General features: G+C 44.9%; 1 protein-coding gene across 6 annotated transcripts in view; it reads left to right on the plus strand.

Annotated features, from left to right (window-relative positions):
• Nucleotides 1-22,540, plus strand: part of nrxn3a (neurexin 3a) — a 199,108-nt gene that overhangs the window by 101,431 nt on the left and 75,137 nt on the right. For all 6 annotated transcript variants that reach the window (XR_003976788.1, XR_003976789.1, XM_030356758.1 and 3 more), the window contains one exon: nt 1,680-1,799. Coding sequence is in view for 4 of the 6 variants with exons in the window: in XM_030356758.1 (XP_030212618.1) it covers nt 1,680-1,799 (120 nt within the window). In the remaining 2 variants the exon portion in view is untranslated. The remainder of the gene's footprint in view (nt 1-1,679; nt 1,800-22,540) is intronic.

A 22,540-nucleotide genomic window follows, 5' to 3' on the forward strand; every position in this document is an offset into this window, starting at 1 on the left:
AACAAAGCGGACGTTGTGCAGCAAAAAGCTGTTTGCTCCCAAAACACAACAATGTGACCTTTTAAAGTTTAAACCTTATCAATTGATATTACCTGCCTCAACCAAACTAAGAGGATAATGACCTTTAATACTCTGCCATATTGAACATCGCTTCATGAAAGGATGTATTTCACTGCGGTGCAGGTAAGGACAGTGCATTTACATCAGGGCGTTTAGCAGACGCTTTTATCCAGAGCGACGTTCAATACGTCCATTTGTCATTAGAAGGAGAAACAAAAATATATCGCTGTCGGTACAGTAGGGATGGTCATAGAACCAAGTGCCAAGCACTAACAATCACTAGGTTAACCCATTCCCCGTATACAACACAGGCAGCTAGGATAAGATGCTACACGATGCCAAGTACTGCACGAGGTACAAGTAGGAGGGGGAGGGCCTATTGTGGACTCGGAGCACGGGTGAGGAGCGGGGAGCACAGGTCCCAGGTGAGGAGCGGGGAGCACAGGTCACAGGTGAGGAGCGGGACGGGGGGGAGGCACTGATCAGTTTACGGAGCAGCATTGTAAATCCTGTGACCTTGGTCCAGTAATGGTGAACTCATCAGCAATGTCACTAAACCGTAGAACTGAAGACTGAGATGAAGCAGAACAAATATCAAACCTTCAGGGACTCAACATCTACGGAAGGAAAGTCAGTGTTGAGTTTGTTAATGTTGAGAGACAAAATACCACTTCCAAACAGGGCGTACATATACAACAAGCCATACCGCTTTAAAGCCGTGCCATCGGCATAACCACCGACTTCTAGCGGGGCCCCAGTTCTGACCCAACCATCCGGCCCATGGTCTGCTCTGGTAGGTCCTACTGATGGGTCTGCCCGGCCGTGTGTGACTCATCAGTCAGAGCCCAAAGCTACCAGAGCTCATGAGGAATCGAGAAACGTGAGCCTGTATCTAGTTGAGCTCCGTAAACCAGAGAGTTAACGTTGTTACCTCTGAACTTTGTCCCTGCATCACCAATAGAAGACATTTCTTTTTTATTATGCTATTGGCATAGCATAATAATTATGTGTGCATGTGTATGTATGTGTGTGTGTGTGTATATATATATATATATATATATATATATATATATATATATATATATATATATATATATATATATATATGTGTATATATATATATATATATTATGCCAACCTTTTATCGCCTGTATTAGCCCCGTTTATGCTAATGATGTGGCTCGATAGAAAGTGGTGGCGACAGTTAAAACACAAAACTGACACGCATTATTCCAACATTACTGGCTGTTTGGTTGATGCAAGCTTTGCATACAATCAATGGGTACACTGGCCTGTTTACTCATCATAGCATTTTCATTTAAACAACCATATCCGATCCAACCTCTATCCATCACCACCATTACCAAACAGTGTGCAAACCAGGCAGTGCAGAACAGTTTTAGGAAAAGTTGAGTTCCCAGGAAAATGAAAATTAGCTTATTTCTAGTATGCTTTTAGTCTACATGTGTTCTCCTCCATATAATAACACATTATTAAGAATGTAAACCCTATAATCGTAAACTGATGTTGAAGATACCGACCTTCGGAGCTGACCGGTTTAAGACAAGCCAGACAACCAGAGAAGTGAGCTGCCCCCTAAGTCTGCCCCCCCCTCGCAGGTCCCAGCACCACCTGCCAGGAGGACTCCTGTGCCAACATGGGCATCTGCATCCAGCAGTGGGAGAACTACACCTGTGACTGCTCCATGACCTCCTACACCGGAACGCAGTGCAACGACCGTGAGTAGCCCTCATTCCCCTTCTGGAGCGCTTCACTGCACGCCGACCACGTGCACACCAGTGTGCAGATGTACACGCTGACCACGTGCACACCATTGTGCAGATGTGCAATGTGAACACATTCACACCAGCTGTTGTGCAATTACATGAAGAAAGAAGCCAATAAAGATGATCTGAATCGTGATTGACCTTACACACCCAAACACGACATGCACACGTATGCATTGAACACAAACACTCACACGACCACAAAAACACACCCGCATGCACACACACTCGCACAAAAACATACACACATGCACACAAACGCACACAAAACCACGCCCACGCACACATAAACATACATAAACACACATAGTTGAAATACTTAAAGATGGAGAGAGGAGTATGTTTTCATCTCATCTATTTCCCTGTCAGACACACCACACCAGACCCGCACACAAAACACCTTCTTATGACATAAAAGGCAAAACACTGAAGCAACCACGTGCACACATTCACACATGGACACGTGCACACATTCACACATGGACGCGTGTGCACATTCACACATAGACGCGTGCACACATTCACACATGGACGCGTGCGCACATTCACACATGGACGTGTGCGTAAACATTCACACATAGACGCGTGCACCCATTCATACATGGACGCGTGCGCACATTCACACATAACACATCCAAAGGTGAGGTCTTGTCCATCTGATTGTTCTCCCTGAGGGAGACGTAGAGGAACCTCCCTGGAAGGTAAGCCATTCAGTTTGATTGATCAATTTGGTCAACATTTTAGGAGCGGAGCTTTCCAGTGTGAAGGGAAAGGTTTGTGAATATGTATGTGGTTTTAAGATGTTCTAATCTTACATTGTAGTAAATTCCTCTTTCACTGCTGTTCCGTTGCGGTGGTTTTGTTTGGCTGCGCATGTCTTTAATTGGTCACTAGGGGGCAGTGGAATGTCGCACAGTGAGGGATTACCTCACACCCCTAAGGGAACGCACTCACACTTTACTGTGCTCACACTTTACTGTGCTTACACCCATAAGGGAACGCGCTCACACTTTACTGTGCTCACACCCATAAGGGAACACGCTCACACTTTACTGGGCTCACACTTTACTGTGCTTACACCCATAAGGGAACGCGCTCACACTTTACTGTGCTCACACCCCTAAGGGAACGCACTCACATTTTACTGTGCTCACACTTTACTGTGCTTACACCCATAAGGGAACGCGCTCACACTTTACTGTGCTCACACCCCTAAGGGAACACGCTCACACTTTACTGTGCTTACACCCATCAGGGAACGCGCTCACACTTTACTTTGCTCACTTGTCTCATGTTTCCCACCACGAAAAATAATCGGTTCTGTAACAAGATTTAGCTTTTGCATCTCCTGCAACATTTAACCCATCAAATATGGAGATTATGAAGTAGAATGTAATGTTTTTAGTACTGAACCCGATTCTGCAGTGTTTTTACACCCAGATCAGAGTGGGTGCTTCCCCGTCTCGCCATTCCCAGCTTTGGTTAACCCCGACAACAATTTGCATATATTTGCATACATGACTGTGATAGTTTCATTCCACCATGACATTATGCACATCACCAACTGACATGGCAAGGAAGAAAAGAGTAGCTCCTACACTTTAGAAAATATAAACCACCAGACCAATGAAAACACTGTGTTAAAGAAAAGATGGAAATCTATCAAAGAAAGAGTTCTTAAGAAGAGATTACCATGAAGAGTGCACAAAGTGCCGGAACAGAAAAAGGTGCTTAATGTTTGGCTTAGTCTGTTTTAAAAGGGCTATTTATGACGCTTATCACTTTCAATTAGGGCTGCTCGATTATGGGAAAAACCATAATCACGATTATTTTGGTCAATATTGAAATCACGATTATTCAAACGATTATCTTTGAGTTTGAAAACGTGTTGTATTTATTCACCATGTCTCTCCCAAAAAAAACGTTGCAACTGGGAACTTAAAAAAATACACAAAATGGTCAAAAAGAAAATGTTCCAATCTAAAATGATATACAGATATGTGTCCAGCTGTTCTGCCCTTTCTATAAATCATTAAAAAAAAATAAAAAAAATAATAATAATAATTAACAAAAAATCGGATAACTCGATTATGTTAATTTCCTGATCGTTTGACGCTAAAATCGTAATCGCGATCAAAATTCAATTAATCGCCCAGCCCTACTTTCAATAATGGAAAACATCTACACAAGTTCACCGTCGTCACTTTAGGCAATTGCACTTCCTTCATCAGAAATAGCACAAAAAATAACTTCTTTGCAAGGGATTGGCAAACAGTAATCCAGGAAGTCTAGCTCCGAGCATCAGCGCACACTCATCGCACGTACGCACACAGCCACCCTCACACACTGACACAGAGACACACACGCTCATGCATGGTTGTGGTTCTTCAGTCGCGGGATTGAGCGTTTCAGTGAAAAGATTAGCCCGCCAGGTTTCTCCATTGCAGTTAATCCGCACATTGTGTGAGGGTGATAATCTAGGAGATGGGTTTGGGCTTTGGGGACCTGGCCATCTTGTTTGAACCCTGTGGGGTCTTCAACACTACCGGGAGAAAGTGCAGACATCTCAAGAGACTCCTAGGTCGGGGGCAGTACCTTGATGTTTGACAGACAGACAGACAGACAGACAGACAGACAGACAGACAGACAGACAGACAGACAGACAGCCAGCCAGCCAGCCAGCCAGCCAGCCAGCCAGCCAGCCAGCCCTGTAAAACAACCACACTGAGCTGTGTGTCTGCAGCTCAGTGTTGCAGTAGCGCTAATGCTCGGCGTTCTTCCTCTTCTCTCTGTGTTCCCTGTTGGACGCGTTGTGCAGCGCTGTGTTCATTTCAAGGTCTTGTGCGCTCGCCTGTTGTTCAGCGAGCCACAGTGAGTCGCCCACGGCCCGCTGACAAGTCTCATTACTCAGTGGTTGTAATTGAATTAGCTCTCTGCATCATTCAACCCTACAAAGGTCATGCAGGCTTTTGTTCACAGATAAGACAAATAAATAAATACAGTGTGGGGAGTGTCCTCTCGGGCAGCAGGCCGGTACACAATGGAAGACTTTCATTGTCTCTGTGTGTGTGACCGTGCGACTTGTGAAATCCTCTTGGCTTCTCCGCTCTCTATTTCCTCCTATTGGTTTATCTCTCTGTCGCCCCTCAAACCCCACGCCGAGGCTCCATGAGGCTCCAAAATAAAAGCGCAGGAGTCGAGGAGAGGACATGTCCTTAAGCTGCACTGCGTGCTGCTTCTCCCAGAGCAGGCAGTCTCACAGCCAGCAAACCCGTGCCTATTTGATAATGCAAAGGCCAGGCCCTCCTGGAGGACTGTTGGAGGTCTGAACCCCAGACTAGACCAGTGAGGACCACAAGCCCCAACAATGGCTCCTCCTGGCAGTTTGCTTTGTTAGCGTTGGCACTAGCTCCAGCAGCATTGTGTCCCCACTGAGACGCACGCCTCATGGAAACATCCAGAGTCTCCTGGAAACATCCAGAGGCTCCTGGAAACATCCAGAGGCTCTGTGCAGTTGGCTGGTGTTCAGTGAGCCGCTCCGCCGACCCGACGGTGAGTCAGGGTGGCATCGTGCATACGCTCTCTGGGGGGCGCACATGCACAAGTGTTACGGACGGACGCACAAGTCACCCCTCCCACACACGGCTTTCCATTCAAATCAATGTCTGATGCAGGGGAGTTCCCGCATTCCAAACAAAATGAAGAGTCACGGCATTTGGGCTTGCACAGCAACAAACCTATCGTACTTCCATTACTCTCCATTGCTTGGAGTAAGCTAGCTCTCTTATCTAGGAAAGGGCTACTGATTTGTAATTTATATTTTCCTCCAGCACAAATGCCATACCAAGGTACCGACTTGGAAATAAAGACGTTAACGGTGCTTGCTGTTTCATTAGTTATGCCCTCTCTACCGACGGTACCAGCTCAACTCGCATTGACTTAGCCCGCCTTTTCTTGCGTTTTGAACACAAATTAGGTACCTGTTACTTTTGTGTGATGTTAACAGGCTGCTGGCCACTGATTGGCCAGAGAGTGACGCCACTGGACGGGTTATGATGAGCGCAACGTTCGAGCCCGACAGCCGACACCCGGCATCTTTAAATACTGCTAGCATCAGCGATCAGTCAACAATAGTGGTTGATTATTGACATTGGAGGATCAGCGCGCGAGAACATGCCGTGGAATGTGATAGAGGTGGAGACACTCCTGTGTGTAGCCCTGTCGGTTTATGTGTTGCGTGGATAAGTACGTCATTGCAGTTTCCCGCATGAGCGCTATGGAGACCCGCCCACGTTGAAGGGATACTTTATTCTAGATGGAAACACGACGTGCCTGGAACCAGACCAAGTTGTGCCACGCTTAGTCGTGGCGAGTTGAGCTGGTACTGTCGGTGGAAAAGAGGCATTATAGCCAAAGGCTTCGAATCAAACCCAAAATGAGAGGAATCTAACGGAGAATACTTGGTTGCTGTTTGTTATCAATGTATGTCATATTACATATCGGTGTGCTGGACTGATCTTCCGAGGACATAATGATTTGAGCCGGCGTTCAGGCATTGTATATAAATTTGACATGTTAAAGTATATATTTGCTTTATTTTTACATTAACCTCTCAGGCCCAGCTGTAAGACCCCCTGTCAAGTTTTTCCCACCAAAAAAAGTTAAGTATAAAACAAAAAATATATATATTTATTATTTACCACAATTCACAAGACAAGGTCATAAATTCAGCTTGTCCCCAGAGAATAAATGACTTGTCATTTTGTTTGCCGGTCAGAAGTGCACGAAACTCATTGGAAATGGCGTCTCCCTCCCTCTCTCTCATTTCAACAGTGTTGTGAGGACTCTCGCCCCCCAATGTTTCTTTCTGTCTGCCTCCATTTGACCTCATAATATATATATAATATGATAATTATATGAACACATTCTCCTTGTGTGTGTGTGTGTGTGTGTGTGTGTGTGTGTGTGTGTGTGTGTGTGTGCGTGTGCGCGCGTGTGTGTGTGGCATGCCTTTGCGTTCTGATTGAGGGAGATCCAACGTGGTCGTGAGACGACTATTTGTAAAGAAGGTGATATTCTATGGTTACTCTTTAATAATGAATTGTGAAGGCCTTAATGGACTTCTCTCAGTGTTCTGAGGGAGGAGATGTGTCTGTGTGTCTGGCAGAGTCCAGGGTTTAATGGACTACACACGTGATTAATGATTTAATATAATATAATAATAATAATAATTAATATAATAGGAGGAACAACAAATCAGATATCCTGCTTCAGCCTCACAAGTGAAGGGTCTTTTTTTGTACAACGTGAGCCCCACCAAGCTGGCTCGCTCTCCCTCTCTCTTTCTAGCGCTCTCTCCCCATCCTAAGTCACACGGCAGCAGATCCGTTACGGGGGGCAGACAGCCGAGTGGGAGATAGACTTCCCGCCAGAGTTCAAATCCATCAGTGGAGCTGTCAGAAGGCTTATGATGGCAAGGCGGACGAGTGATGGAGTGGGACGATAAGAGAGGAAATGACCTCACGAGACGGAGGGCCCACCGTCACTGCAGGGCTGCGCTCGGAGGCGGACTCTGACGCGGCGCAGGAAATACGACACGGCGTCTTTCACGTCTGTGACGGGTGCTATGATGGGTGCTCCGCCTGTGATGGGTGCTATGATGGGTGCTATGATGGGTGCTCCGCCTGTTACGGGTGCTATGATGGGTGCTCCGTCTGTGACGGGTGCTATGATGGGTGCTCCGGCTATGATGGGTGCTATGATGGGTGCTCCGGCTATGATGGGTGCTATGATGGGTGCTCCGGCTATGATGGGTGCTATGATGGGTGCTCCGGCTATGATGGGTGCTATGATGGGTGCTCCGGCTATGATGGGTGCTATGATGGGTGCTATGTCTTTGATGGGTGCTGCAGGCCCAGGTCAGAACCATCCGGTACTTTTCTTTGCGGTGTTCTTTTCTTTCTTCATTGTTTTCACTATGAGCTTCCTGAATGAAGAGGGAGAGAACAGATCCATCATAGATGGAGTCCGCTCGAAAAAAGAAGAATTGCCCCTCGTTAGAAATATGGCCCAATCAATCGCAGTAGTTTAATGTCCTCCATTGCTCTGGGCTCCGTGAGCTCGCTGCCTTTGTCAGCAGCGCGGCACCGGTTATAAATACACACGTCTGTGTGTTTGATGATGTTTGTCAAGAAAGGAGTGAACGGATCAGCACAGGGGGAGGGAAATGGACTGATGTTCTCGACCCTATACAGACTGCCCTTAACTAGTAGTTTAAACCAGTACCTGTCCTTAACTAGTACCGTGTACGATCACTCCAGGGTTCAGCCTCAAGACTTGTAAAAGTTGATTAGGTTTAAATTGCAAAGTTTATATTGCGATAGTTTTCACAATTGACTTTCCCTGTGAGGGCAGGCTAATCCCTGATTAAAGATTGTGTGTTTCAGTTCAGTTAAATTCAGATTATTTCGATCAAACATAGATTCACAACATTACATACATAAGTAAAAAACTGAAAAAAGAAACCACAAAAACAAAATAAAGATGTCATCTTGATTTATACACAGACATTTCTTTTCAACAGTATTGATCAAAAAGGTGTAGGCGGAAGTGCATGTGTAATTATTTTGAATTGAGTACATCTTTTGTTTTACATAGTATTGAGGTGGACATAGATACTTCCCTTTTCACTTGTTTTATATGTGGTTTCCAGCATAATTTAGATCAGTCCTAAGAATTTGTTTTCAGACTCTTTCTCTTTCAACATTGTCTATCATGATTTTTATTTCATGTTTAAGTTTTTGGTTTCCAAATATAATGAACTTGGTTTTCTTTAAGTTTAGAGACAATTTATTGAAATCAAACCATTGTTTTAGGATTTTTAGTTATTTCTCCACTGTATCCAAAAGCTGCCTCAGATCCCCACCCGAACAAAATAAATGTATCATCAGCAAACAACACATATTTCAAAAATTCATTGAGGAATTGAGGAGTTTCACACATGACAGTTTGGTCGTTATTTTGAGAGAGCATTTGTTTGGATTGGGGTGGATCATTTGAGGTACTTCTACAGATGCTGGTATTTTGGTATAGATTCTTTGCTTTGGGAATATCTGAAGTTTTTCCTGGCAGGCTTAGCAACTTGCTCTAATAGAAAGTTTGTTTGCATCCTTTTTGTTTTACGTGGTGGTGAAAGCGGGTAGAGCTATATGCTCGGGATCACGTCTAGGGTGATCTGAGGGTAACTGCATAGCAGGGCCTTTTCAGACCCACTGGTTTACAGTGAGTAAATACCCCCCGCTGGTAATCACACAAGGACTAGTGATGAGTTGTATAGTTTAGGGTAGGGGAAGCTCCAGTGTTCCTTTTAGCTAATACAATTTTAGCTAATATAATTTTTGGCAATTGCTGATTATTTCAAGATTCAGCCACTCGTCTGAAGGACGCCATAAAATGAATCAATAAGGCAACTTTGATGGGAGAAGGGGTTCTGGCTTCTGTTGAAGGTAAGGATTTAGCAAGCACCACAGTTCAGCAGGGGGGAGAAGCAAACTCATGGGGAGTTTACCAGGGAGCTGGTGACCCATTGTGGTCGTTGGTGTTCTGCATCCAGTTTCCTTTGAAGAACCGTGTAACTTTGTTGTGATTGAACAATTTAAGCAGTCGGTGCCTAGGTTCATAGCTACAACAACGGTTAAGAATCAAAAGATAGCAGGGAGTAAGATGAATTCGATTTTCAGTTCTTCAAACTGAGAGCAACGCACACTTGGGAACAACAAACCAATTACAACTTGTAATTATTGTCAGCGACGGGGTTATTGGAAGAATGAATGCTCTTTGCTAAAATCACAGAAAGTGTTTGAGTAGATGGCCTGCTAAATCTGCTGCGGAGGACCTGACGGCGTTGCCGTTAGCACTTCTAGATCTGTGCTGGATAGATGAGCAACGTTTACTCCAGTCTACTGGGTAGGCTGGTAGACTGATCTATCCAGCACAGATCTAGGTGGTTCCTTGCTCTGTACAAAGACACATTGGGACTGTTCCCAGACAGTCGGGGACCTGCAAAGTAGTTTTTGCCTGAGGCTTGCATACCACACAATGATCAAACTACAAAAGTTGTAAATACTCCTTTCAAATACTTTTTAAACGTTCTGTTTTACTGCTGCTCCATTCCCTGGCCTCAGGATTCTGTTGGACGCAGATTAGTGTTTGCAGCGCTCCATCCAAAACCAAACAATACACACTAAACAAATGCCCAAGGGAATACCATTTAAAGCTTCTGCAATTGTCATTTGCATTGGCCTGTGTTCCGTTTAGGATGGCAACCTAAGAGGTTATTTTTTGTTATTTTGATCAAGGATAGATTATTTTGATTTTATTTGATTTGGTTCCAAAAAATGGATTCTACGCTGCGACTAAATTGAATGCAAACACAGAGTAATTAACAGATGCATGACCGTTGTCACCTTGATACATAAACCTACCACGTTGTGGTATAAAAACTTTGCTTACATATGAACCATTGCCTTTTAATATCCGAGTGGAACGCTGAACCGTGTGTAATGTACGTTTGTAATGCACATGTGTAATGTACATGGACCTTTACCATGATGACTCTTGCTTCTTCGGGAGATCCATTCATCTTTATCCACACTTTACTGTTCCTTGTCTTGGAAATCCAAGCCACATACTCATCACAATCGTTATATTATTGTCCGTTCCCCTTGATGCTTTTCATGACAAATCAGGCATCAAAAAGGGGTTATGTTCAAAAACATTTTACGTGGGTGATTACAAACTGATTATCCAAGGTGTTCTCGGTCAGTCTTATTACCATAACGCTATAAATACAGCGGTGAGCCTCTTGCGTAATGCTGCCCCATGGCACTGACAGAGTTCATTGCTGCAGCAACATGTTACCACTCACTCTGCTTATTGTTGTTGGTGATCCCAATCCTGTGACGGCCGAACAAAACTACTTTTCGGGACTCCAACTCACCCACAAGTGTCTCCAATTCAACCTCCGTAATTTTTAGCTTTTTTGCTTTTCTCAGTCCTTCTGCCATTGTTTCCGACAGGACATCATTCTTGCATCCGAGTCTGTTTTATATGCAGATCGTATTCATGAGGTCGTTTGCATTGACCATTTATGGTTAAAAAGGGGCGTGTACAGGGCGGAACGTGAAGCTGATTCAGCTGCGCACACTTGTAGGCACTCTGATTTATAAAGCAAAGATTGCTTAGAGGTGTGCGTACGCAGGGTTCTATAAGTCTGAATATTTTTTGGCGCACGCAAAACATGGCTTTTGGGCGTACGTACACTTTTAGTAACGATCCCACTCAGTTTTATAAATGAGACCCCTGGTGTCTATGCTCCTGCCTCCGGTGGGGGGGGGGGGGGGGGGGCAGACGAAGGAGCTGGTGTCTATGCTCCTGCCTCCGGTGGGGGGGGGGGTGCAGACGAAGGAGCTGGTGTCTATGCCCCTGCCTCCTGCCCCTCCGTCCACATCGATAAAGCCCCGCTGTCAGACTCGTTACAAAAGGCTTCAGTGCGGCTCCAAAATCAGCATTTCCAATCGCTTGCCATCGAGAAAATGAAGAGCGCAGTAAAACAGGCATTTGTTTTGGCCGAGGTCACCTTGGGAGGTTTGGGAGCGTTCTCAGTGGAGTGGGGCCATCCATCAGGGCTGAGACTGAGACGGTCCAGGGACCTAGGGGGGGCTGTTCTGTTGACTGCTTTGGTATCAGCTCATATATTAACATTGGCACTCACTGTCAAAGTTTAATTATTAGAAATGAATTCATATTGTAAAAACGACTTGGTCTAAGCTGGATTGAAGATTAGCTTGTTCATTTTAGTGCCGCTTTGGTAAAAGTAATTGTATTTCTATGCATGCATACACATTGATGCCTGATGCAGTCGCTCACAAACATAACTCTCAGAAAGCTATTGGATGGTGAGGCCGAAGGTCCAACATGCAGTTAAATGACTCATCTTTAGCTGTAATAGGGAGGCACTAAACATGTTGACCCCAGGTTCAACGCGGGTCAAGGGGCGTGTCTCTGCTCCTTTCGGTCAATGGTGATGAAGAATGAGGGAACCTCAGAATACGAGGACTTCTGAAAGGAGTCTGATGTTAACCTTTGAAATAGAGTTGAGAGGCTCCATCAGTTTAACTGCTTTACTATAAAAAGAAAATCGTACCCTCTTTTGTTCATCGTGTGTGTGTGTGTGTGTGTGTGTGTGTGTGTGTGTGTGTGTGTGTGTGTGTGTGTGTGTGTGTGTGTGTGTGTGTGTGTGTGTGTGTGTGTGTGTGTGTGTGTGTGTGTGTGTGTGTGTGTGTGGCTGCACAATATTGAATTTTTATCGCGATGACGATATTGGCGTCCCACGATGACACGTAGTGTTCTCGAGATATTTTCGCGATTTTTTTTTAAATAATGCATCCGCAAAAAAAAGAAAACGAAAAAAGAAACGAGCCCCGCCCATGCAGTATACGCTCTACCTCCGCTGCAAAGCAAACCAAGCGCTCCCTTTACACCTGTCTGCGACTGCGTGAGTCCGGCGCAAAGCGTGAAAAGGGGGGGGGGGGGGGGGGGGGGGGCGTGGCCTGGCGGCAATTTGCTGCTGAGCACAGTGTGTGGCTCCTACCACTAGGGGGTGGTAGAAATTCGAAGGATTTTTTTTTCAATTAATAATCGTGGTAAATAATCGTGATATCAATATTGATCAAAATAATCGTGATAATCATTTTGGCAATAATCGTGCAGCCCTAGTGTGAAGGTTGCCGTCCCTTGTAAAGTAGCAAGGTACGAGCAATAGAGGGGACACAGCTGGTACCAAAACAAATGCTGTGTCTGCAATACAGAGAATCTGACGAAAGCCACTTTGGCGATTTTTAGGACTTCATTCATGCGAGGAAAACATAGCAATGACCTTTCCGTGTTTTTCCCTGATTGAATGACCTGATGGCTTCTTGTTGTATGATTGATCTTGACTGACTTGCCGGTTAACACCAAAGACATCAGCACTCGGATCATTTGAATTATTTTGAGATGTCTTGAGTTAACGGTCTGTGATAACACGCCATCTTTAGCTTGTTCGTGTTTGAAATGAAAAAAACATATTACACATCCTCTGCTTTTGAAGATGATATATTAAATATAAAATACTATATTTTCCAAGGAAAAGAATAGCTCCAAAGTAGCTTTCAGCATTCATTAAGTAGGGATCCAATGAGGGCCATTGTTGTCCATGGGAATAGAATAAAAACACAATCATAATGATTTTCAGTGTTATTGTTGATATTGGATGAGTATATATGTTTCGGTCAAGGTGGCATCAGAATGAATTTTAATCTTTATTTCCCTGATATGAATAAAGTTCATAATGCAGACGGTTTGATACCAATAGGGCCCTCGCCTCGTGTTGGATGTAGCGCTCAATGTAGCAGCTAAACACTGCTGCTGATTAGCATGTGCTATTTCTGGCCTGAGACAGATTACGTTTGCTTCAGGTCTCTCACACTGCCCCATTAGGATCTCACTGCTACAGCAGCCATACAAGCGCCTGAGCAAAGCAAAGAACTCCCGGTCAGCGAGAACATTAGTGGCATTTGTCACAACTCTTTTTTCATCTATCAAATTATAATTAGTGGTGCTTGTTTGCTGTCGACACTCATGCGGAATAAAATGACATCAGTTTGCAAAATGATTTATATAAACACATTGTTGGCTGCATATAACAAGTTGAGCCCTTGACTCTTGTTATATATGATATGGTGGCACTTCTATTTATTAAGCGAGGTGTTGGCTCATCAAGGGTTTGTTGCAGACAGTTATGTCCGTTCACTGGGTGCAACACTCCAATGTTTGCTGCTCTATAATGAGCAGCTCACCATTGGTTAGGCTGCTGTCAACACATTACCTAAACACCAAGAACTCTAAGAACAAAACTAAATCATCGGTGCGTCTTGGACTTGTTATGGCAATCTCTGTCCCTAAACATCTACATGTATAAAGCTACTCTGAAACAATATTTTGTTTTACCACAATTATTACACAACGCCTCCTCATAGGAGGTGAACAACTGTTTTGGTCCATGTCAGATTTTCTATACTATTAAAAGAAAACAGACAAGAAACAAACGGTGGCCCACCTTTCAGTTGGTTTGGTATCAATGTTGTGCACTGTGAACATCAGACTGAAGGCTGTATTATGGCTCTGCTATCAGACGGTGTGCACTGTGAACATCAGACCGAAGGCTGTATTATCGCTCTGCTATTAGACGTGTGCACTGTGAACATCAGACCGAAGGCTGTATTATCGCTCTGCTATTAGACGGTGTGCACGGTGAACATCAGACAGTAGGCTGTATTATGGCTCTGCTATTAGACGGTGTGCACTGTGAACATCAGACAGTAGGCTGTATTATCGCTCTGCTATTAGACGGTGTGCACGGTGAACATCAGACAGTAGGCTGTATTATCGCTCTGCTATTAGACGGTGTGCACGGTGAACATCAGACCGCAGGCTGTATTATCGCTCTGCTATTAGACGTGTGCACTGTGAACATCAGACAGTAGGCTGTATTATCGCTCTGCTATTAGACGGTGTGCACGGTGAACATCAGACAGTAGGCTGTATTATCAGTTTGTATTAAAGCTGTACACTTCTTTGATTGTCTTGATTCTGATCTCATCTTATCAAGTCTTATTGAAAACCGTTATGTTCTGCTCATACAAGAAATGTAACATTCAGTAGACCAGGATCAATATTTGTTCCGCTTGAAATGAGCACTACCTTTTGGTCTTCAACATCCAGGGGTCTTTGAGCTGAGTGGCTGTGCTGTAACCGCCGCCGGAGACCACTGCTAAATTAAATATATTAAAAGGCTGAGGGCTCATTATACAGTTCATCCCTAATTAGACAAGGCTAGTTAGAGTTTAGGGACAATTTCATTTAATCTCCCTCTTAATTTACCAAGGTGCAAAGCAGGTCCTCTTAGTTAGTGGCCCTGTTGGCCTCGTCTATCCCAGGTGTGGTTCCTAGTGGAAATAGATTATCATCGACTAGTGGTGAGTAGAAAACCCATTGACCAGGTAGGAAGTAAGATCACTGATACGAAGAAAATGTATTTGTTGACTCACAGAAGTATAAATCATCAGGTCTGTACTAGGTCCCATTTTGGGGCTCTTTGTTTAGTAGTCAGTAGTCAGTAGTCAGTTGCTACACCTTTGTGGTCTTGGTTCATATAATTGACCAACGAAAGAGGGTTCCAGAAGCACAGGACTGGAAGGCATTGCAGCGGGGATGGATCTGGGTTGCCTCCTGTACTCTGTCCATACTGTGGAGGTCAGGGGATCTAAACTCACCTTAGCTCATCTCACAGAAAGCAAAAGAAAGGGGGGGTTCCTTGGAGCTAATTGCAATGCCTCTGTGTTTAGCTTGAGGTTAGACAATATGCTCAGTATTTCTTCTCCACCACCTTCTGCATGATTGGATGATGGCGGTTATATTGGCTCCTTTTAATCTCGGCCAGGCATCACATGTGGCGGATTAGGATTATGGTTGAATGTTCTGTGGCAAAGTAGCTTTGGCGTTTCTGGTACCGGGATTACATGATATTGTCTGTGTTTTTGGTCTTTCAAGGTGTGTGTGTGTGTGTGTGTGTGTGTGTGTGTGTGTGTGTGTGTGTGTCTGCGTCCTGTTCCCTCAAGCACGTATGGATTATGTTTTATGCCGGTGGACTATCATTCTTTGAACAGCTGTAGGACAAGTGGACCACAGGGACCAGATAGAAACAAGCTCTTGTCTTTAATGCAGGGAATAAAATATACAGTGTCGTAAAAAGAAAAGTGAAAACGTGTTTTTCATCAAACTTTGCGCAGCATGAAGTCATAAAGCATTTATGAGAGCGAGTGCAGAATGTTGAAAGTTTACCGTTCATTCTCTGCTGCACTGATGAAGGTGACCCCCACTCCCCCCCCTCTCTGCCACTCCCCTCTCCCATCCCCTCATGCCTTTACTTAGGTTGGACAGGGAGAGATCTGGAGATAAAGTGTTTGTGGGGGGGGGGGGACTCCGCCATCAGCCTCGGCCACGTAGTCAGTATGGATGTATCGGGGGGGGGATAAGAAGAGAGAAGAGGGCAAAGCCATGATGGCCCCCCTTAAAAAGGTTTTAAGTAGCTGTTGGGGCACTTGTGCGAGGATGGAACCTGCCGCCATCCTGCCATGCTGTTGGCTTCACCCTTTGCACTGAGCCAGCTGACTCATTTGTGTTGTACTAATAAGCAAGTCCAGATGGTTGACCCAAAATACATGGGAGGACGTCAAGCGTTGTAATCCTGACAATTTATATCTCAGCTTCTGTGTGGGGGGGGCTTGTGGTTAAAGAAAGTATGTGCAAAAGATGCGCCACTGTCTGTCGATGTGTGGAGCATGCACAGCAGGACGCGCACATAATCACTGAGGAGCATTTCTCCACGTTGCTCCACATCAAAGCCGTGCGCAGGAGAACAGAACTGCTCGTTATCCCTTAAGATGTTGAAAGGCGTGTTTTTACACGTTCAAGGAGGCTTGCAGAATTCATAATTTTCGATGTGCTTTTTTTCAATTCAAACATAATACCGTGGACGAACCTACGGTTTCATGTTGCTATACCTCCTCCTTCCACACACATTAGTTTTGCATTATTCCGCTGTTATTCAAATACGTGTTATAAAATGTCCTTGAGTGTTTGAGCATGGCACTGCACTATGGACGGAGAACGTTGGTGGGTTCTCCTAAGTATGACACTGCACTATGGAGAACGTTGGAGGGTTCTCCTAAGTATGACACTGCACTATGGATGGAGAACGTTGGTGGGTTCTCCCAAGTATGACACTGCACTATGGAGAACGTTGGAGGGTTCTCCCAAGTATGACACTGCACTGTGGATGGAGAACGTTGGTGGGTTCTCTGAAGTATGACACTGCGCTATGGAGAACGTTGCTGGGTTCTCTGAAGTATGACACTGCACTATGGAGAACGTGGGTGGGTTCTCTGAAGTATGACACTGCACTATGGAGAACATTGGTGGGTTCTCTGAAGTATGACACTGCACTATGGAGAACGTTGATGGGTTCTCTGAAGTATGACACTGCACTATGGAGAACGTTGGTGGGTTCTCTGAAGTATGACACTGCACTATGGATGGAGAACGTTGGTGGGTTCTCCTAAGTATGACACTGCACTATGGATGGAGAACGTTGGTGGGTTCTCTGAAGTATGACACTGCACTATGGAGAACGTTGGTGGGTTCTCTGAAGTATGACACTGCACTATGGAGAACGTTGGTGGGTTCTCCTAAGTATGGCACTGCACTATGGATGGAGAACGTTGGTGGGTTCTCTGAAGTATGACACTGCACTCTGGAGAACATTGGTGGGTTCTCTGAAGTATGACACTGCACTATGGAGAACGTTGATGGGTTCTCTGAAGTATGACACTGCACTATGGAGAACGTTGGTGGGTTCTCCTAAGTATGGCACTGCACTATGGATGGAGAACGTGGGTGGGTTCTCTGAAGTATGACACTGCACTATGGAGAACATTGGTGGGTTCTCTGAAGTATGACACTGCACTATGGAGAACGTTGATGGGTTCTCTGAAGTATGACACTGCACTATGGAGAACGTTGGTGGGTTCTCTGAAGTATGACACTGCACTATGGATGGAGAACGTTGGTGGGTTCTCCTAAGTATGACACTGCACTATGGATGGAGAACGTTGGTGGGTTCTCTGAAGTATGACACTGCACTATGGAGAACGTTGGTGGGTTCTCTGAAGTATGACACTGCACTATGGAGAACGTTGGTGGGTTCTCCTAAGTATGGCACTGCACTATGGATGGAGAACATTGGTGGGTTCTCTGAAGTATGACACTGCACTCTGGATGGAGAACGTTGGTGGGTTCCTGAAGTATGACACTGCACTAGGGCTGAACGATTTTAAGAAAAAATTGAAATTGCGATTTTTCTGGTAGAGATTGCGGTTTCGATTTCAACCACGATTTATTTTCTTTAAATGAAGTTTCAGTATAAATTAATATAACCAATGAATTCCATTAAGGTAATGCAATAATGAAAACTGCTGGCAACAGATTTCAAATGCAAGACTGTTTATTAAGTACCTAAGAAACAACAACCAAAAAAGTCAAATAAAAAGGGAGCCCTCTTTCTTAAGTAAACTTGCTTCAATGGCTCATCAGCATCAAAATAATTGCACTTTTGTAAAATATTAAAAAAAAAAAAAAAAAAACGCAGCTTTGACGATCCCAAAATCGTAGTGCTTGAGATCGCGATTTTCGGTCAAACGATAGATCGTTCAGCCCTACACTGCACTATGGAGAACGTTGGTGGGTTCTCTGAAGTATGACACTGCACTATGGAGAACGTTGGTGGGTTCTCCTAAGTATGGCACTGCACTATGGATGGAGAACGTTGGTGGGTTCTCTGAAGTATGACACTGCACTATGGATGGAGAACGTTGGTGGGTTCTCTGAAGTATGACACTGCACTATGGATGGAGAACGTTGGTGGGTTCTCCTAAGTTTGGCACTGCACTATGGATGGAGAACATTGGTGGTTCGGGTTAGGGTAAGGTTCGGGTTAGGGTTAGTTCTCTGAAGCATCCCGTATGACACGCAGCAGCGTTAGGGTTAGGTTCGGGTTAGGCTTAGTTCTCTGAAGCATCCCGTATGACACGCAGCAGCGTTAGGGTTAGGGTTAGGTTAGGGTTAGTTCTCTGAAGCATCCCGTATGACACGCAGCAGCGTTAGGTTAGGTTCGGGTTAGGGTTAGTTCTCTGAAGCATCCCGTATGACACGCAGCAGCGTTAGGGTTAGGTTGGGTTAGTTCTCTGTAGAAGCCCGTATGACACGCAGCAGCGTTAGGGTTAGGTTCGGGTTAAGGTTAGTTCTCTGAAGCATCCCGTATGACACGCAGCAGCGTTAGTGTTAGGGTTAGGTTCGGGTTAGGGTTAGTTCTCTGAAGCATCCCGTATGACACGCAGCAGTGTTAGGGTTAGGGTTAGGTTCGGGTTAGGGTTAGTTCTCTGTAGCAGCCCGTATGACACGCAGCAGCGTTAGTGTTAGGGTTAGGTTAGGTTCGGGTTAGGGTTAGTTCTCTGTAGCAGCCCGTATGACACGCAGCAGGGTTAGTGTTAGGGTTAGGTTCGGGTTAGGGTTAGTTCTCTGAAGCATCCCGTATGACACGCAGCAGCGTTAGTGTTAGGGTTAGGTTAGGTTCGGGTTAGGGTTAGTTCTCTGAAGCATCCCGTATGACACGCAGCAGCGTTAGGGTTAGGTTAGGTTCGGGTTAGGGTTAGTTCTCTGAAGCAGCCCGTATGACACGCAGCAGCGTTAGTGTTAGGGTTAGGTTAGGTTCGGGTTAGGGTTAGTTCTCTGTAGCAGCCCGTATGACACGCAGCAGCGTTAGGGTTAGGTTAGGTTCGGGTTAGGGTTAGTTCTCTGAAGCATCCCGTATGACACGCAGCAGCGTTAGGGTTAGGTTAGGTTCGGGTTAGGGTTAGTTCTCTGAAGCAGCCCGTATGACACGCAGCAGCGTTAGGGTTAGGTTCGGGTTAGGGTTAGTTCTCTGAAGCAGCCCGTATGACACGCAGCAGCGTTAGTGTTAGGGTTAGGTTAGGTTCGGGTTAGGGTTAGTTCTCTGTAGCAGCCCGTATGACACGCAGCAGTGTTAGGGTTAGGTTAGGTTCGGGTTAGGGTTAGTTCTCTGTAGCAGCCCGTATGACACGCAGCAGCATTAGGGTTAGGTTAGGTTCGGGTTAGGGTTAGTTCGCTGTAGCAGCCCGTATGACACGCAGCAGCGTGTGGATGAGCTGGGCCGTCCTCCTCCACTCACTAGCTCATTTGCATCCAGGTGGCTGGCTATTCAAAGGCTCGCCTGCACACCTTTGGTGAAAACAAAAACCTAATCTCTAAGTTAAACGCCACAAGCATCCAGCACCACACCCGTTACCGGCAACCCATTCAACTCAACGTTAACCCTGCACAGAAAGAGGATCTGCAGGCTAGATCAACTGGGAGGAATTCCTTTCAAATTGGTGATACATTTATTCCTTCTCTTTAAGTTTCCACGGCCTATTTTTGGTTATCATTGATCAATTCATCACTTCGTGAAACTCATTCTTATGACACAGTATTTTTTACGAAAACAGTCAAAGTAGACTAAAGCTAAACTAAAGCGCTCCCAACGTAATACCGACTGCCTTTCTTCTGAGTCACTTCATTTATGTTCTGTTTTCTTTGGGTCCATCAGGACGAGGTGTGATTTGGTGGGGAGGGGATTATGCCCGCTGTGTTCTGCCGTCTGACTCTACCTTTGATGTCCAGGAGGCTGTGGGGGGGGGGGGGGGGGCTGTGTGTTTGTCTGATGCCACCTTCCTCTCACTTATTGGATTAGCTCTTTTTTTCCTTCCCTTTCTTATTTCTGTGCAAAAGTCGGCATTGCATTGAGTCAATAGTCGACCATCTCCGTCTTTTGACGAAGAGGAATTCGGGGACTTTTGCAACTGCGGAGCTCGAAAGGTGGTTTGGTGGATCTCAATTGTTTCGCCTCGTTTTCCTATGTATCGCATCGGGACTTGCGACACTCAAAAAATGTAGGATTTTGAGTTTTGTGTGCTTTTAAGTCAAATGCATGAACCTATCCAAGGTTTGCCCGTTCCTAAAGATAATAACTCCTTAGCAGACAGCTGTTCATCACACCGATTGCTCTCTAGAGAGGGCTGAAAAATGCGGCAATTCTTGAAGCTGAGTGGCACTTTATTTGGTTTAAATGTCTGACTCTCAGATATCAAGCACACACGCATGCCTTCGCAGCTCCACTCCAATTGTAGTTTTCGTAATTTCTTAACTTGCACATAGGTACAACCGTCATGGAATCCAACGGACAACGTTAATAGTGCTTTGCTTGGACCTCAGGGTAATTCAATGCCAGCTATATTTATGTTGTATCAATTACTTCTGCAACATTTAATTATTATTAGAATATTCTTATTCATTACAAAGGTATGGTTGAAATAATATTGAATTGATTTCTTTATTTTATTTAGGTGAACAGATTTTGATACTACTACTAGGCCACTCCAATATACAAGGCACTGATTCATAACGCAAGTTCGACATAAAGATGCTCCGAACCTTTTCTTCAGGAAATATTCTCTAACTGGACCTCTGTGGAATCTTCATTGAATACCGCTGGGCTATATACATCCTATCCATTGGCCTGCAGGTGTTACTGCATCTTATCGATCCAGTTCAATCAGCAGCAGTTTGACTTACTCTGCATTCATTTTATCATTAGGGTCCAGGTCGCATCATCTGGAACTGGACAATAACGTGTTATTCAATCCTTTGTTTATCTGGCCATAATTTGTCTGAAAGCTTTGATGTACTACACACAGCTTGTGTTTAAACAAACACAAATCTGGCTCTTTCTTCTGTTTCCTAAAATGTTGAACGGGCCCAACAGCTGCTTCCAGGCTGCAGCTTGTCTGGCAATCAGACATTAGTAGAGGTTAGCCAAAACACCAAAATGTGGTAGTATTAGTTTTGATTTGTCCCAGTGTTTACAGTTGGATGGTGAAATCTGACAGTTTACAATGTGCCCACCACGTTGAGAGGTCCTCGAGTTAATCTGCCTTATTACGTGAAATGTTTTGCATGATTAATAGTAGTTTCCAGTTTCCGCAACACTGCCACAATGCACCTCTCACTGGCTGGTGTAGATCTTCTAATACACAAGGAGATTAACAGTGGTCGCCATGGCGATCCACACACTGTGCTGCAGCCTTATCATTGACTATCATCAAGAAAAGGTTTTCTTTCGGGCATCCTTACCTTAATAAGGAGGATCTTTTACTGCCCTCAATCACAACGGGGACGATGTGATTGATGCATAATGCACGAGTGTGTGAGGGTCCCTAGGATCCCTAGTTAATGAACAGACTGGCTGCTTTAGGGTCTGCCAGGGTTGATAACCTTCTAAGAGAGTCCTAGCGGATCGTTATCAATCAGCAGCTGTTTTATTGGTGCCGATGTTAACATGTAATCACACAAAATCATCGCCCACGGCCAACACAACCATTTGATCCGCTCGACTAACGTTTAATTGATTTCTTGTAGAAAAATATATGATTCAAAATTCCCTTGTTAATGAACTGTGTATTAAATCGCACTCAATGAGCATGAAAGCCATTCGTTCTTCTTTTATTAAATACGCAATTAGTGTACAATGCATTTCAGCGTATCAGAGCATTAGGGTTCTACTTTCTAAACAGAGCATCCAAACCATTTATCTTGAAAGGTTTTTTTGTTAGTTTTTCCACATTGTGATTATCCTTGCTGTACCCTTCCCCTGAGATCACCTGTACCATCATGGTGAAGTGTTTCCCATACTGTAAACTAGTACGGAGGGTTTCCTTGGCACCACGGGGTGCCGTGCGTGAAGCGGCCATGCGTCCACGCCGGGAGGCCTCACCAGTTATCCTGGGCAGGAGGCAGGCAATTGGAGGGAAGAAATGGCACGGTGACAGAGAGTCTATTTTCCCCTTGACTGCTCTTTATATCTGTCCCGCAGTGCTAGATCACTCTCATCGATTCCCCCCCCCCTACAAACGGCCCCACCC

This window comes from Gadus morhua, chromosome 5, assembly GCF_902167405.1.
Source record: "Gadus morhua chromosome 5, gadMor3.0, whole genome shotgun sequence".
NCBI classification, from domain to species: domain Eukaryota; kingdom Metazoa; phylum Chordata; class Actinopteri; order Gadiformes; family Gadidae; genus Gadus; species Gadus morhua.